Genomic DNA, 18,249 nt, shown 5'->3' on the forward strand with positions numbered 1-18,249 from the left:
GCTACAGAATTTTTTTAAAAAAAGATTTTATTTATTTATTTGAGAGGTAGAGTTACAGACAGTGAGAGGGAGAGAGAGAGAGAGAGAGGTCTTCCATCTGCTGGTTCACTCCCCAGATGGCCGCAACGGCTGGAGCTGCACCGATCTGAAGCCAGGAGCCAGGAGCTTCTTCCGGGTCTCCCACGTGGGTGCAGAGGCCCAAGGACCTGGACCATCCTCCACTGCCCTCCCAGACCATAGCACAGAGCTGGATCGGAAGTGGAGCAGCAGGGACCAGGACCGGCGCCCATTTGGGATGCCGGCACTCCAGGCCAGGGTCCCAGCCCCAATCCTAGAGAATTTTTAGAAAAAGCTCTTAGAGCTAATACACTAGTATAGAAAGGTTGCAGGATACAAGATCAATATGGAAAAACAAACGGAAAGACTTCCCATGTTCATGAATTGGAAGACTTAGTTTTAATGACAAGATTCTCCAAAGTTATCTGATGCCAACGCAATCCTATAACAATTTCAGCTACCTTTTTATTAAGCAAAAATGAGCAATCTGATCTTAAAAATTCATATGGAAATGATAAAGAATAAGAATAACCAAAATAATCTTACAAAATAACAAAGTAGAGGGCTCACCTTTTCTTTAAGATTTATTTTTTTAAATTTTATTTTAAAGGCAGAATGACAGAGAAAGAAGGAGAGACAGAAAGTATCTTCACTCCTCAACAGTCAGAGCTGGGCCAGGCAGAAGCCAGGATCCAGGAGATCCACCTACGTCTACCATTGTGTGGCAGGGCCCACACATTTCAGCCATCATCTACTGCCTCACGGGATGCATTAGCTGGGAGCTGCGTCAGAAGCAGAGGTGCTCGGACTCAAATCTGTACTCTGATATGGAATGGGCAACTCCAAGTGGTGGATTAACCTACTGCACCACAATGTGAACCCCAGGATTTACACTTTCTGGTTGCAAAATTAATTGTAAAGCTATGTTAATCAAGACACTGTGTTACTGACATAAAGGTAGACGTAGAGGTCAACCAAACACAGAAAGAAACCCATACGTGTATGGTCAATTGATTTTAAATGTGAGTTCCAAGACAACACGATGGTTAAAGAAGCATCCTTACAAAAAAATGGTGTCGGGGTAACTGAAGATTCACATGCAAAAGAATAAAGTTGGAATCCCACCTCACACCATATACAAAAATTAATTCAGGAGTAGAGCCACCTCTCAGGCCAGCAGCACATAGGCTTACTAGTCAATCACTATGGATGGTGGCCTGGCAAGGGACGGAGCTGAGGTCAGTAATCCTAAAATTATAAAAACAGGAAAATTCGTTGTATTTCTGTCTGGTGAGGGCTTGCTTTCTTGTGGGTTCATGACACCTTCTTTCTGGATCCTCACGTGGTAGAAGGGATAAGGGGTTGCTCTTGGGCCTCTTTTTATAAAGACACTAATCTTATTTGTGAGAGTTCTGCCCTCATGACCTAATCACCTCCCACAGGCCCCCACTTCCCAATATCATCCTGGAGGTTAGAATTTCAACATGTGAATTTGAGCAGGTGGAGATGGGCGAAGATGCTCAGACTGTACCATTTGTTAGAAGTAAAAATTCATGTGCTGGCATGCTGCCTGCAACACCAGCATCCCATATGAGTGCTGGTTTGAGTCCCAGCTACTCCACTTCTTTTTTTTAAGGTTTTATTTTTATTTATTTGAGAGGTAGAGTTACAGAGAGAGAGAGAGAGGGAGGTCTTCCATCTGCTGGTTCATTCCTCAAATAGCCACAACAGCCAGAGCTGGGCAGATCCAAAGCCAGGAGCCAGGAGCTTCTTCTAGATCTCCCAGGTGAGTGTAGGGGCCCAAGCACTTGGGTCATCTTCTACTGCGTTCCCAAGCCATTAGCAGGGAGCTGAATCAGAAAAGGAGTAGTTGTGACCTGAACTGGCGCCCATATGGGATGCTGGCACTGCAAGTGGAGGCTTAGCTTACTACACCAAGTGCCCCCTTCTCCCCGCACCGGGCTGCTCCACTTCTGATCCAGGTTCCTGCTAATGCCCCTGGGAAGGCAGCAGGAGATGGCCCAAGTGTCTGAGCCCCTGCATCCACGTGGGAGACCCAGATGGATTTCCAGGTTTCTGGTTTTGGCTTGTCCCAGCCCTGGCTGTTGTGGCCATTTGGAGAGTGAACCAGTGGATGGATGATTCTCTCTCTCTCTCTCTCTCTGTTATTTTGCTTTTCAAGTAAATAAATAAATCGTAAAAAAAAAAATAAGTAAAAGACAGACATCATTCACCACCACTAAAACTGAAGGAATGAATATTTTATCAAATGAGACACAGAGCCAACTACATCCTCCAAAAGAATAAGAATTAGAGAAATTTGATTTTTGATTTTATGAATAATGAAATATATTAGAATGATGAAAAACAAATTTATTCATTGTTCTTATAATGATTCGGATTAGTAAATTAATGAGTAGAATATGAACAAGATTTTTTTTAAAGCTTTGTGTTTTTTTTAAAGATTTATTTTATTTATTTGAAAGTCAGAGTTAGTTACACAGAGAGAAAAGGAGAGGCAGAGAGAAAGGTCTTCCATTCGCTGGTTCACTCCTCAATTGGCTACAACAGCTGGAGCTGTGCTGAACCGAAGAAAGGAGGCTCTTCTGGGTCTCTGATGTGGATGCAGGGGCCCAAGGACTTGGGCCATCCTCTACTGCTTTCCCAGGTCACAGCAGAGAGCTGGATTGGAAGTGGAGCAGCCAGGACTTGAACTGGTGCCCATATGGGATGCCGGCACTGCGTGCCAGGGCTTTAATCCACCTCACTGCAGCACTGACCCCTCTAGGTGAAATATTATAAACTCTTCTAAATAAGATTTTTCTCATAAGAAGGAATAAAAACTTCTCATAGGAGGAAGTTAGCACAGACAGGCTGTTCATATGCTCATTCTTCACCTGACTTTCATCATCACAGCTGTGTGAACAAATGGTTCTAGAGAAGAACTATTTCAGTTGACCTCTTACATCTTGTTCACCTCACTATATAGTGCCTGCTGTATGCTGGTGGCTGCTTATCCCTTCTGGTCCAATCATTACTATAATGCTAAGGATGCTGTTTAACATCATGTTCTAATTTTTTGTGTTGCCATTTCACCCCAGGTACTGCCCTTATCTGAGATTTTAAAATATTTTTTATTGATTTTATTTGTTACAGAGAGCGAGCGAGAGAGCGAGAGCGAGAGAGAATCTCCTATTCATTGGTTCACTCCTCCGAATGTCCACAACATCCAGAGTTGGGCCAGACTGAAGCCAGGAGCCCAGCACTCAATTTGAGTCTCCTGTTTAAGTGGCAGAAACCCATGTGTATGAACCATTACCTGCTGCCTCCCAAGGTATGTATTAGTAAGAAGCTGAAAACAGAAGTGGGTCTGAGACTCAAACTAGGGTGCTCAAATATGAGATGTGGGCATCCTAACTGGTGTCTTAAGTGCTGTCCCAAACACCTATCTCACTATATTCAAGATATTAAGATAAAATAGAGGCCGGCGCCGCAGCTCACTAGGCTAATCCTCCGCCTTGCGGCACCGGCACACCAGGTTCTAGTCCCGGTCGGGGCTCCGGATTCTGTCCCGGTTGCCCCTCTTCCAGGCCAGGGAGTGCAGTGGACGATGGCCCAAGTCCTTGGGCCCTGCACCCCATGGGAGACCAGGATAAGTACCTGGCTCCTGCCATTGGATCAGCGCGGTGCGCCGGCCGCAGCACGCTGGCCGGGGCGGCCATTGGAGGGTGAACCAACGGCAAAGGAAGACCTTTCTCTCTGTCTCTCCTCTCTCTCTCTCACTGTCCACTCTGCCTGTCAAAAAAAAAAAGATAAAATAGAAGAGAAAGCCAGAGCAGTCTACTCATCATCTGCATTTTAGAAATATAACTCTTATGTCACAAGGAGGAATAAGAAATAATCTTTGGGGAGGTGGGCATTGAGCGTAATGGTTAAGACACCCAGAGAGCCTGTAGCAGGAATACCTTGGTTCCATGCCAGACTCTGACTCCTAACTCCAGCTTCCTGCTAGTGCAGACCCTGGGAGACAGCAGTGATGGCTCTAGTCATCAGGTACGTGCCATCTACATCTCTGCCACTGTGAACATTTGGGGAGTGAATTAGCCAATGGAAACTCTGCCTCTGAAATAAATAAATAACTTTTAAAAAGAAGTTATCTTTTTCTGCCATTCTCCCATGTTATTGACAAATAAATTTATTAGAAAAAGACCCAAAACTAAATGGGGATAGACTAACAAGGGAAAATTATGTAACTATAATATTCCAAATAGGAGTGAGATGTTGGTCACAACAGTTACCGCTGTAGAAAGAAAAGACGACCTACGAGCAGTTGAGTAGTGGAGACTGGCCATCTACAGAAGCTCATACAATCAGCAAGAAGTGTGCTTTCTTTCTTGGCTCCTCGTTTCTCTCTTCCTAGAGCGTCCATTGTTGCTTCAGCTTCTTCCCTTCCCTACTACTGCGTTGTGGAAACCCTGTCCCACACTGTGTTAGCTCATTAGTGACTTAGAGCCTGTACAAGTCACGCCTGTCCCACTGCTGCGGGTGAGACGTATATTTTGATAAGACTTTGCAGTTGAAAGTTTGCTTGTAAAAATGCTATTTGTGACGATTCACTTCTATAAGTAATATCCACCTTAAATCTTTTATAGAGAGTGTGATACTTACCTTGACTCTTAGCTTGTTGGGGATGGTAACTGGGACCTGCTGTATGCTCCTGTCTTTTCCATCTTTGCCTCCTAACCCGAAGCCACCATGCGTGAGTGCATCTCCATCCACATCCGCCAGGCTGGCGTCCAGATCAGCAATGCCTGCTGGGAGCTCTACTGCCTGGAACATGGCATCCAGCCTGATGGCCAGATGCCAAGTGACAAGACCACTGGGGGAGGAGATGACTCCTTCAACACCTTCTTCAGTGAGGCCGGTGCAGGCAAGCACGTGCCCAGGGTAGTGTTTAGACCTGGAGCCTGTGATCATTGATGAAGTTCACATTGGCACCTACCACCAGTTCTTTCACCCCAAGCAGCTCATCACAGGCAAAGAAGAAGCTGCCAATAACTATGCCCACGGGCACTACATCATTGGCAAGGAGATCACTGACCTCATCCTGGACAGAATATGCAAGCTGACCGACCAGGGCATGGGCCTACAGGGCTTCTTGGTTTTCCAAAGCTTTGGTGGGTGGACTGGTTCTGGGTTCACCTCCCTGCTGTTGGAATGCCTCTCTGTTGATTACGGCAAGAAATCCAAGCTGGAGTTCTCTATCTACCCAGCCCCCCAGGTTTCCATAGCTGTGGTGGAGCCTTACAACTCCATCCTCACCACCCACACCACCTTGGAGCACTCTGATTGTGCCTTTATGGTAGACAACGAGGCCATCTATGACATCTGTCGTAGAAACCTCGATATCGAGCACACCACCTACACTAACCTGAACCGCCTTATTAGCCAGATCGTGTCCTCCATCACGGCTTCCTTGCGGTTTGACAGAGCCCTGAATGTTGATCTGACAGAATTCCAGACCAACCTGGTACCCTACCCATGCATCCACTTCCCTCTGGCCACATACGCCCCCATCATCTCTGCTGAGAAAGCCTACCATGAGCAGCTTTCTGTAGCAGAGATCACCAATGCCTGCTTTGAGCCGACCAACCAGATGGTGAAGTGTGACCCTCGCCATGGTAAATACATGGCTTGCTGCCTGCTGTACCGTGGTGATGTGGTTCCCAAAGATGTCGATGCTGCCATTGCCACCATCAAGACCAAGCACAGCATCCAGTTTGTGGATTGGTGCCCCACTGGCTTCAAAGTTGGCATTAATTACCGGCCTCCCACGGTGGTGCCTGGTGGAGACCTGGCCAAGGTGCAGCGAGCTGTGTGCATGCTGAGCAACACCACAGCCATTGCTGAGGCCTGGGCTCACCTGGACTACAAGCTTGACCTGATGTATGCCAAGCGTGCCTTTGTTCACTGGTACGTGGGGGAGGGCATGGAGGAGGGAGAGTTTTCTGAAGCTCATGAAGACAAGGCTGCCCCAGAGAAGGATTATGAGGAGGTTGGTGTGGATTCTGTTGAAGGACAGGGTGAGGAGGAAGGAGAGGAATACTAATTTTCCACTCCTTTGAGCCCTACAGCATGTCACACTCACTGAAGTTCAGCTTCAGTCTAACAGCGGTTAGACTTTCCTGGCTACATTGTCTTCACTCAACTGTGATCATGTCAGTCTTTTCCATGTGTACCTGTAAGATATTTCCCTCATATCTGAAAGTAAAGGCTTTAAGAAAAAAATCTTTTTTAGAGCCTCATGGAATTTAATAAATTCTACACATAAAAGGCTGAAAATTGCAATTCCCCCCATCCTACATCCCTGTATCCTGTTTTGTTCTCCACTGTACCATGTATCACCATTTACAATTCTATACATTTTATTCACTTCTTTCTTTTCTGTTGGAACACGTGGACATAAGATTCCTGAGGAGGGTCTGGCGCTGTGGCACAGCAGGTTAAGCCACCGTCTGCAGCACTGGCATACCATTTGGGTGCCGGTTTGAGTCCTGGCTGCTCCACTTCTTATCCAGCTCCCTGCTAATACACCTGGGAAAGCAGCAGAGGATGGCCCAAGTCCTTGGGCCCCTGCACCCACGTGGGAGATGTGGAAGAAGTTCCTGGCTCTTGGCTTTAGCCTGGCCCAGCCTGGCCATTGTGGCCATTTGGGGAGTGAATAAACAGATGGAAGAACCCTCTCTCTCTGGCTCTCCCTCTCTATGTAACTCTGACTTTTAAATCAACAAATAAATCTTTAAAAAAAGATTCATGAGGAGGGAGATTTGTGTCTATTTTGCTTATTATTGTATCTTCAGTGCTTGAAAAGTTATTATCACAAAGTAGTTTTCTTTTTATCAAGATTTATTTATTTATTTGAAAGGCAGAGTTACAGAAAGAGGGAGAGCCAGAGAGAGAGAGAGATCTTCCATCTGGTGGTTCACTCCCCAAATGGTTGCAACAGCCAGAACCGGGCCAGTCTAAAGCCAAGAGCCAGGCGCTTCATCTGGATCTCCCCTGTGGGTGCAGGGGTCTAAGCACTTGGACCATCCTCTCCTGTTTTCCCAGGTACATTAGCGAGAGCTGAATCAGAAGTGGAGCAGCCAGGACTTGAACTGGTGCTCATTTGGGATGCCAGTGCCCATACTGGATGCCAGTGCTGCAGAGGGCAGCTTTATCTGCTACATCACTGTGCCGGCCCCTCACAAAGTAGTTTTCAATTCATATTTTTAAATGGGTAAATGAATTACGGGTTAAACATTATGAACTAGCCAAAGAAAATGAAACACTGTGTATGGTGTTGTATCTGTGGGAAAATATTTCAGAGTTCTACATAACAAAATTTCAAGCCTACATGAGAAAAAAATACTATTTGTAGAAGATTATTTATTTACTTTAACTGAAATATAGATAACAATAATAAAAAGCCAGTATTAAGTTATTCAGGAAGTTGCTGATTTTATCCATTAAACATTAATCATGGACATGTAATCCAGAGTATATGGCTTTAAGGGTTGAGTCTATACACAGATATGTTATTTTTAGACTGATTTCTAACTCATACTCCTTGTTTCTAGTTCTATGCTCAACATGTAACAATTGTACTTTTAGAATTGTATTTTTCATGTAATTCTGCTTAAAAAGAGAGAAGTCAATCACTTAATATGTGTGTATTAAACTTTACTATGTGCTAAGTCCTGAGCATAGAGTAGGAAAAGTAGGGCATCTACATTCCTGGCACTTATTGGGGGGGGGGGGCACAGACCTGAAATATGTAAACCCTTAATAGACTATTAATCAAAAATTATGATAAACTTTCTACAGGAAGAGAACAATATTCTATTAGATTAGGAGATCAGGGAAGGCCTCATGATAAGATGTAGTGTGAGTAAGGGGTTACCCATACACAAAGCACAGAAACACAATTCCAAGAAGAGGGAATAGTAAGAATCAAATATCTGAGGTAGGAAAAAACGTGGCATGCTTGAGAAACTAAAAAAAAAGTCAGCAAGTCTACAGTATTATATGAGGGTACTTCAAAAAGTTCGCAGAATGATGAGATTGAAAGGTTAATTTATTTTGCTGCTTTATTTACTTTATTTTAAAAACTTTTTAAAAAACCCATACATAGGAGTGAAAATTGTGACACAATGGGTCAAGCAGCTGCTTTGGACACCTGTATCTTACTTACCTGTATCTCACTGGTTTGAGTCCCAGCTGCTCCACTTCTGATCCAACTTCCCGCTAATGTGCCTGGAAAGCAGCAGATGAATGATGGTCCAACTACTTGGTTTGCTGCTACCCAAGTGAGAGATTCTGATTCATGGCTCCTGGCTTCAGCCTGGCCTAGATGCAGTGGTTGCAGACATTTGGGGAGTGAACCCCCAATCACATAAAAGATGCCTCTCTCTGTTTCTCTTTCATGCTGTCTTTGAAATAAATAAAGAAATCATTTTAAAAATCCATAGATAGCTTTCCGCGCTACCCGGCCAGGGGTCCATACGGCATTGTTTTTGATTCCCGGCGTAACTTAAGGGGGAGCTGTCACAATGTCCGGAGCCCTTGATGTCCTGCAAATGAAGGAGGAGGACGTCCTCAAGTTCCTTGCAGCAGGAACCCACCTAGGTGGCACCAACCTTGACTTCCAGATGGAACAGTACATCTACAAAAGGAAGAGTGATGGCATCTACATCATCAATCTGAAGAGGACCTGGGAGAAGCTGCTGTTGGTGGCTCGTGCTATTGTGGCCATTGAAAACCCTGCTGATGTCAGTGTGATATCCTCCAGGAACACTGGCCAGAGAGCTGTGCTGAAGTTTGCTGCTGCCACTGGAGCTACTCCCATTGCTGGCCGCTTCACACCTGGAACCTTCACTAACCAGATCCAGGCAGCCTTCCGGGAACCATGGCTTCTGGTGGTTACCGACCCTCGGGCTGACCACCAGCCTCTCAGGAGGCATCTTACGTGAACCTGCCTACCATTGCTCTGTGTAACACAGACTCTCCTCTGCGCTACGTGGACATCGCCATCCCGTGCAACAACAAGGGAGCCCATTCAGTGGGTCTGATGTGGTGGATGCTGGCCCGGGAGGTTCTGCGCATGCGTGGAACCATCTCCCGTGAACACCCCTGGGAGGTCATGCCTGATCTCTACTTCTACAGAGATCCTGAAGAGATTGAAAAAGAAGAGCAGGCCGCCGCTGAAAAAGCTGTGACCAAGGAGGAGTTTCAGGGTGAATGGACGGCCCCAGCGCCCGAGTTCACTGCTACTCAGCCTGAGGTTGCTGACTGGTCCGAAGGCGTGCAGGTGCCCTCTGTGCCTATTCAGCAGTTCCCCACTGAAGACTGGAGTGCTCAGCCTACCACTGAAGACTGGTCTGCAGCGCCCACTGCTCAGGCCACCGAGTGGGTGGGAACAACCACTGAGTGGTCTTAGGCTGCTTGTCACGGGGCTCTCACGCAAACATGGAAATAAGGTTGACGGAAAATAAACATCAGTTTCTACAAAAAAAATAATAAAAATCCATAGATAGCTTTTCATGATATGTATATCCCATGAACTTTTTTTAAGATCCATTATAGGAGGACAATTATGGATATATATGCATGAGACAATTATGGATATATAGGCAAGGTTCAATGGGTAATGATAAATAGTTGGAATTTATCTAAAATTTGAAAGTAGTACCTTGAATGGTCTAACCCAGGCAAAACTAAAAGATCTATTTGTCATTTTTAAAAGATCACTTTAGTTGCTATAGGGGGAATGCATTAGTTGAGGAGAAGAATGAACAGAAAACATCCAATGAAGAGGGTACTGAGATAATCTGAAATACATAGTGGTAGCTTAAGAGACAGTAGTGGCAGAGGAAGTATAGAAATGAAGAGAGGCTGGCGCTGTGGCGAAGCAGGTGAAGCCACCACCTACAGTGCCGGCATCCCATATGGGCACCGGTTCGAGTCCCTGCTGCTCCACTTCCCATCCAGCTCTCTGCTATGGCCTGAGAAAGTAGTGGAAGATGGCTGAAATCCTTGGGCCCTTGCACCAGCATGGGAGACCCGGAAGAAGCTCTTGGCTTCTAGCTTTGGATAGGCCCAGCTCCAGCCATAGCAACCATTTGGGAAGTGAACCAGAGGATGGAAGATCTCTCTCTCTCTCTCTCTCTCTGCATCTCTGTAACTTTTGCCTTTCAAAAAAAATTAAATCTTAAAAAAAAAAAAGAAATGAAAAGATTCAGATCTGATCCCAGAGGACCAGGCATTCAAGTACTGTACAGGAAAGGGAGGTGTTGGGAAAGTCAAAAACTGGTTCCAATAAGGAGGGAAGAATCAGGTGTCAGAAACTGTAGAGAGGTTGAATTTGGTAGGAATGAAAGTATGGCAGATCCTTATGGCAGCTTGATGATCTTTTCTGACCTCTGGAAAAGGAATTTTAGTGGATCCAGAAGCTATGTTGAAGCGGACCAAAGAGGGAATATAGGCTTTCTGTTTCCGGCATGTCATCACCTCAGAGAGCAGCAAAAAGTACTGATTATGAGAGGAGGAAGACATTTACTTAAAATCTTTAAAGATCTGCGAGGTAAGGAATTGTCAGAATAAAACCTAAGAAGCCCAGAAAACATTGAAAAGTGAAGCACTGAAATCCATTTTGTACCTGAAGACAGCTGTAGAATTTGAAGATTCGCACTTTTAAAAGCCACCCTAAACATAGGCTAAAGGACATAAGCTTGTGGACCAAGTCTAATAGGAATCCTTTTCCCATTTTTTTTTAGATTTATTCATTTATTTGAGAGGCAGAGTCACAGCAGAGGGAGAGGTCCTCCATCTGCTGGCTCACTCCCCAAATGGCAGCAATGGCTGACCCAAAGCCAGGAGCTTCCTCCAGGTCTCCCATGTGAGCACAGGGGCCCAAGGACTTGGGCCATCCTTGACCGCTTTCTCAGGCCATCAGCAGGGATCTGGGTCAGAAGTGGAACAGCCAGACCTCGAACTGTTGCCCTTATGGGACACCAGCACTAAAGGTGGCAGCCTTATCCACTGAGCCACAATGCTGGCCCCAGCCTTTTCCCATTTAATTGGTAGAAAGGCATACATCCTCAGTGGGATGAACTTAATTTGCTTTCCCACACACTCTTCTAGTGAACTAGTTAGGAGTATTGTCTTGCTGGTACTGAGAAGGACCCGGAGGAAAAAATTGCCTAGAAGTTGTAATCAGCAACCCTACTTCCCATTGTCTGAGTGACACAGAAACCTCTAGTCATAAATTTTAAGTGGCTCTGGCCTATGAGTGTCCCCAGACACCTAGCAAAAGCAAACACAGATTCTTTGTGAAGAAATTCACTTTTGTCTTAGATCACAAAGAATTTACACAAATTATTTTATAAAAAAGTGTACAGCTCACAAAAAAAGTTAAAAAACAGAACTAATTATCACAAATGAGAGTCAGCAAAAATAACAGATGGCAAAATCATACTCTGGAATAGTTTTATATATTGGAACTTTTAAATACTTAATATGAAGAATTATGCTCACTATGTTTAAATAAATAAAAACATGTGCAGGGAAAAATAATTCTAAGGAAAATCATATTTGAAAAGTCACTTCATTAAATTTCTGGAAGGAAAAAATCATGTTTGAAGTTAAGAACACAATAAAGTAAAGTGATAACAGCAAATCAGCAAATTAAACACAATTAATTGGAGAATTAGCAAACTGGAAGACAATTCAGAAGAAATTATTCAGAAATTAGCATACAAAAACAAAGAAATAAAGTATATGAGAGAATTGGGGCTGGCGCTGTGGTGTAGCAGGTAAAGCCGTGCCTACAGTGCCGGCATCACATATGGGCGCCGGTTCGAGTCCTGGCTGCTCCATTCCTGATCCAGTTCTCTGCTATGGCCTGGGAAAGCAGTAAAGATGGCCCAAGTCCTTGGGCCCTTGCACCCGCTCCTAGCTTTGTCCCTACCCTGGGACTACTGTAGGCCTTTGGAGAACAAACCAGTGAATGGGAACTTTCTTTTTCTGTCTGTCTATCTCTCTGCTTCTCTGCCACTTAAATAAATAAAAATTTTTTGAAGTTAGTGGAAAAAGGGAATTAGAAAATGATGTGAATTTTTTGAAGTTCCCTCATACGTTATAAAGCCATAAAATCATGAGTGAGTATACCGTGGAGAGTCGATTATCTTTGAAGAGATGTAAGTGATAAGAAAAAAAGTCTTTACACCTATCCACAGATTTACCATTTCCACTATTTTGCATTGCCTCTAAACATCTAGATTTTGACAATCTCATGTCAGTACCGGAGGACTTCCTCTAACATTGATTATAGCGCAAGTCTTCTAGGGATGAGTTCTTTCAGCTTTTGTACATCTGAAAAAGTCTTTGTTGTTTTTGAAAGATGTATTTCTGGGTAAAGATGTATAAGTTGACTTTTTTTCCTTTACTCCTTCAAAGATATTCTGCCACTGTCTTCTGGCCTGCTTTTTTTTCTGATGAAAAATCTGTTGTCCTTTCTGCATAATATGTTGTTATTTCATCTGGCTGCTTTTAAGATTTTCCCTACCATTAATTTTAAGCAATTTGGTTATCATGTGTCTTGGTGTTGTTGTTTTCTTCATTTTTTTTTTTGTGCTTGGACTTTGTTGATCTTACCAATGTTTGAGTGCCTAGTACTTAAAACTGAAATGTTGCAATAGATATTTCCCAAATACTGAAGTATTTTGTAAGGTAAGTCAACTGTATGAATGCATCTGTCTAGATTTTCAAGTATTTTAATTTGTTAAGTGAAATAATACCTTTTTCTGTGGACTCTTAATTCTCAGTCAATCTCCTCCCACCACCCTTTCTTTTATTAAAAAATATTTATTTGAAAGGCAGAGCAATAGAGAGAAAGGGTGAGGGGAGAAATCTTCTATCCACTGGTTCATTCCCCAAATGACTGCAACAGCCAGTGCTTGCCCAGGCTGAAGCCAGGAGCCTGGAACTCCATCAGGGTCTCCCACGTGGGTGCAGGGGTCCAAGCACTCAGGCCATCTTCTGCTGCTTTCCCAGGCACATTAGCAGGGAGCTGGATTGGAAATGGAGCACCTAGGACTTGAGCCAGTGCTCATATGGGATGTCGGCATCACAGACTGCGCCACAGACCGCCACCACCCCCACCCACTGAGCTCCAGTAACCCTGACTTATTTGAAGTACTACAGCCAATCGTGTCGATTCATGCTTCCGTGCCTTTGCACGTGCTATTGCTTCTTCTTTTACCTTTTTGTGTCTGCTTAGAGTACTACTACTCATCTTTCAAGATTCAGCTCACACTTCCAAGAAACTTCAGACTTTCTTGACTCAAACCCCCTTCCCATCTGATCAAGCACTCCTTCATCTGAGCCCTTCCTAAATGTGTGAATACAGTCATATGTCTCTTAATAAGAGGGGGTATATTCTGAGACATGTATCATTAGGCAAGTTCATCATTGTGCAAGCGGGACGGGGTGTACTTACACAGATCCAGATAATATACACCTCTAGCCTACATGGTAACACATTGTGTATGCAGTCCATCCTGGACCAATATGTTGTTAGGTGGAGCCCAATTGTACTTCCATCATTTTTTCATCAAAATTTCATCCTTACATTTATTTTATTCATTTATCTGGAAACTAGCTCTTGGCCCAATTCCAGGGACACTGAGGGGCTCAGCAAATGTTACTTGAATAAACGAGACTTTGGGGAAAGAAAAGAAATAGGGGCAGGCACTATGGCATGGTGGGATAAGCCGCTGCCTAAAGTGCTGGCATCCCATATGGGCGCCGGTTCCAGTCCCGGCTGCTCCACTTCCGATCCCACTCTCTGATATGGCCTGGGAAAGCAATAGGAGATGGCCCAAGTCCTTGGGCCCCTGCACCCACGTGGGAGACCCGGAAGAAGCTCCAGGCTCCTAGATTCGGATTGGCCCAGCTCCGGTCATCACAGCCATTTGAGGAGTGAACCAGCAGGTGGAAGACCTCTCTCTCTCTCTTTCTCTCTCTCTCTCCCCTTCTCTCTCTCTGTAACTCTGCCTTTAAAAAATTAAATATTTTTTTAAAAAAGAAATGGGGGGCTGGCACTGTGGCATAACGAGTAAAGCTGCCAGCAGCCTGCAGTGCCAGCATCCCACATGGGCACCGGTTCGAGTCCTGGCTAATCGACTTCCAATCCAGCAAACTGCTATGGCCTGGGAAAGCAGTGGATGATGGCCCAAGTGCTTGGGCCTCTGCACCCATGTGGGAGACCTGGAAGAAGCTCCTGGATCCTTTGGATCAGTGCAGCTCCGGCTGTTGTGGCCAGTTAGAGAGTGAACCAGCGGATGGAAGACCTCTCTCTCTCTCTCTGGCCTCTCCTCTCTCTGTGTAATTCTAACTTTCAAATAGATAAATAAAATATTTTTTTAAAAAAGAAAGAAAAAGAATAGAGAAATTGAAAGAAAGTGATGAGGCTGTATTCAGCTGTTTGTTCTTTAGTTTTTATTTGCTTATTTATGTGAGAGGCAGAGAGAATCTTCCATCCCCTGGTTCATTCCTCAAATGCCTGCAGAGGCCCAGGGAAGGACCAGGATGAATCTGGGAGCCAGGAAGCCATCCCAGGTATCCAGGACTCAAATCAGGCACTCCAGCATGGGATGTATGTGTCCCAAGCAGCAACTTACCCACTGCACCATACATGCCCTCCTCGATTATTAAATAAAAACTTTTTCAAGTTACACAAACTGAAAACAAAATATAAAAATATTAAGTGTAGGGGGCCGGCGCTGTGGTGTAGCGGGTAAAGTTGCCGCCTGCAGTGCCAGCATCTCATATGGCTCTGGATCGAGTCCCAGCTGCTCCACTTCTGATCCAGCTCTCTGCTATGGCCTGGGAAACCAGAAGATGGCTCAAGTCCTTGGGCCCCTGCACCCGCATGGGAGACCCAGAAGAAGCTCCTGGCTCCTGGCTTCAGATCTGCACAGCTCTGGCTGTTGTGCCCAATTGGTGAGTGAACCAGTGGATAGAACACAGGAGGAGGGTACAAATCTACAGCTGGACAGAATTGATTCAGAGAATATAAATTCGTAGAGGTGGGTGACCAACAGCAGGCGTGCAAATTAATGGAACACATGGCAGAGGGTCCCAACTGCCAGGGGCCTGGCTAGGGATAGGGGTGGGGGTGGGGGGTAGGGGGCAGCAGGCAGAGGTGAATTCCTGGAACTGGTCTTTCATGTGGGAATGAATTCGGAGGGCGGAGAGTGTAAAGGCGATAGGGTGTGAGACCCAGTTGAGATTCAGGGCAAGAAATACATTCCAGTGTTTATCTATCTTTTGGGCAGTGAGTGAGAATGGCTGAGGCTTATGTCCTTATTCCATCACCTACATTATGAGATTGTTGTGAAGCTTAGAAGAAACAGTGCTCTCACCTCGTATGAGCTTCATTCATTCATTCATTCATTCACCAAAAATCTGTTCAGCGCCTACCAAGTGCCAATGATGTTGTAGTGCAGCCTGTGGAGCAGAGGTTGCTGGGAGAACAGAAGATAACATAACCGAGTGTGTTAGAAAACAAGTGGTATAGAAAAGCTAGTAGCAGGGTAAGGAGTGCTGGGAGTTCGGGAGAGTTGAAGATTGGTAGTACTAAATGCAAGGATCAGCACAGGCCTCACTGAGAAACCAAACTTTCAACAAAAAACTTGAGGGAGGTTAAAAAAAAAAGTAAAAGATGTGAGTATCTCAGAGGAGAGCATTCAAGGCAAAGGGAACTGACTGAGCAAATTCCCTAGCAGTGGGAGGGCACTTGCATATTCTGAAAACAACAAGGAAGCCTGTGTTGCCAGAGTGGTGCCAGCAAGGAAAAAGGGTTAAGACAAAAGGTGAGAAAGGTGTTATGGGGGTGGGGGTGGGGCTAGGGAGTTCTTGCTGCAAATCAGGTAGAACCTTTAAGCCTATTAGAAGAACTTCGGCTTTCACTGGAAGTCAAATTGAAAGCCTCTGTAGGCTTTTGAGCAGAGTGGCACCATAAGCTGACTTAATATTTTGCAATGATTTGTGTGGATACTGTGCTGAGAACAGGTGGCAGGCAGGTGTTGTGGGTTGAATTGTGTCTCGCAAAAAGATACATTCAAGTCCTCACCCCTCAGTACCTATGAATGTGACCTTATTTTACAAATAGGGACTTTACAAATGTCATCAAGTTTAGGTGAGGTCATTTTTGACTAGGATAGGCCTGAATCCAACAGCTGGTGTCTTTATAAGAGGAGGGGGATTGGGGCACACAGACACACAGAGGTAGGACAGCCACGTGGACAGGAGGGGAGAACACCAGGTAAGGGCACAGACTAGAATGAAGCATCTCCAGGGGCCGGCGCTGTGGCATAGCAGGTAAAGCTGTCGCCTGCAGTGCCGGCATCCCATATGGGCGCTCCTTCGAGTCCTGGCTGCTCCACTTCCAATCCAGTTCTCTGCTGTGGCCTGGGAAAGCAGTAGAAGATGGCCTAAGTCCTTGGGCCCCTGCACCCACGTGGGAGACCTGGAAGAAGCTCCTGGCTCCTGGCTTCAGATCAGCTCAGCTCTGGCCCTGGACGTTGTGGCCATTTGGGGAGTGAACCAGCGAATGGAAGACCTCTCCCTCTTTCTGGCTCTACATCTCTCTGCCTCTCCTTCTCTCTCTGTGTAACTCTGCCTTTCAAATAAATAAATAAATCTTTAAAAAAAAGTGAAGCATCTCCAAACCACAGAAGGCCAATGGTTGCTGGCAACCAGAAGCTGGAGAGAGGTCCTCCCTCAGAGATTCCAGAAGGAACCAACTCCAGATGGCCTTGGTTGGCACAGCTAAGCCTGCAGAACTGTGAGAGAGTAAGCATCTGCTGTTTTGAGTGACCCAACTTGTGATACATTGTTACCGCATCTTGAGAAACTAATACAATAGGCAGGTTTAGAAGCAGATACCAGGCTAAGGGAATAATAGTCCAGTCAAGAGAGAATGAAGGCCAGGATCGGGTGGTAACAGTGGAGCCGGTGGGAAGCTGATGGATCCTGGATACATTGTGAACATGCGGCATGAATCACATCACTGAGTCTCCATCTCCTGCATCTTCACGTCAGAAGCTTGGGCTCCAGCATATGTGACTGTATGATCCTGTTATTATCAAAGTGTCTTGTTGCCTTGGTATTGGTGAAGCTTGCAGAGGACAGTAAATGCTTTTATTTGAAAGATTTATTTATTTATTTGAAAGTCAGAGTTACACAGAGAGAAGGAGAGGCAGAGAGAGAGAGAAAAAGAGAGAGGTTTTTCATCTGCTGGTTCATTCCCCAATTGGCTGCAATGGCTGAAGCTGTGCCCATCCAGAACCAGGAGCCTCTTCCGGGTCTCCCATGTGGGTACAGGGGCCCAAGGACTTCGGTTATCTTCCACTGCTTTCCCAGGCCACAGCAGAGAGCTGGGTCAGAAGTGGAGCAGCCAGGACTCAAACCAGCGCCCATATGGGATGCCTGCACTGAAGGCGGTGGCTCCACCCACTATGCCACAGCGCTGGCCACAGGACAATAAACTCTTCTGTGTCTTCCATATTCTTCTAAGTCTGCAGTAGCATTGAGTGACAGAACTCTTTGCTTATTGTTAACACTCTGCCTGTTGATAGTTCTCTGACATAAAGGAAAAACCTACTGTATTTAAAATTCAGATTACAGTAAGGCAAACTTCTGTGCCTTTTCTTCAGGAATATGGGAGTAGGGTGAGGTTGCTTAGAGGGAGGGGGTCTGGAACTCTACTGGAAATAAAAGTATGGAATGTCAGACTCCATTTTCCAGAACATAGCCAGAAGTTTTACCATCAGTGTGTTTGCATTTATATTTTAGGGGAATAATGAACTTATAAGGCAAGATAGTAATAATGGCAAACATTTACACTTTTAGGATTTATTCTGTCAAATACTAAGGGTTTTAAAAATACTAATGTGGGGCTGCTGTTTGGCATAGCAATTAAAATGCTTCTTGGAACACCCAAATCCCATATCAGACTGCCATTCAGTCCCAGGTCTGCTTCCGATTCCAGCTTCCTGCTAATGTGCACCTGGGGAGGCAGCAGGTGATGGCTCATGTAAATGGGTCCCTGTCACCGACTTGGGAGACCTGGATTGAATTCTGGGTTCC

At 45.1% G+C, this 18,249-nt stretch overlaps 1 protein-coding gene and 1 pseudogene across 1 annotated transcript; both read left to right on the forward strand.

The window, feature by feature from the left end:
• Window positions 1-5,381: 5,381 nt before the first annotated feature.
• Window positions 5,382-6,166, forward strand: LOC100352614 (tubulin alpha-1B chain-like). The gene has a single exon (XM_089324534.1). The coding sequence runs from the start codon at window positions 5,417-5,419 to the stop codon at window positions 6,164-6,166; it is 750 nt and encodes a 249-aa protein (XP_089180660.1). The 5' UTR covers window positions 5,382-5,416.
• Window positions 6,167-8,577: 2,411 nt separating this feature from the next.
• On the forward strand, window positions 8,578-9,550 carry LOC100352870 (small ribosomal subunit protein uS2 pseudogene; annotated as a pseudogene).
• Window positions 9,551-18,249: the final 8,699 nt, after the last annotated feature.

Source organism: Oryctolagus cuniculus, chromosome X (assembly GCF_051225735.1).
Source record: "Oryctolagus cuniculus isolate XC-2025 breed Fujian yellow rabbit chromosome X, ASM5122573v1, whole genome shotgun sequence".
NCBI lineage: Eukaryota > Metazoa > Chordata > Mammalia > Lagomorpha > Leporidae > Oryctolagus > Oryctolagus cuniculus.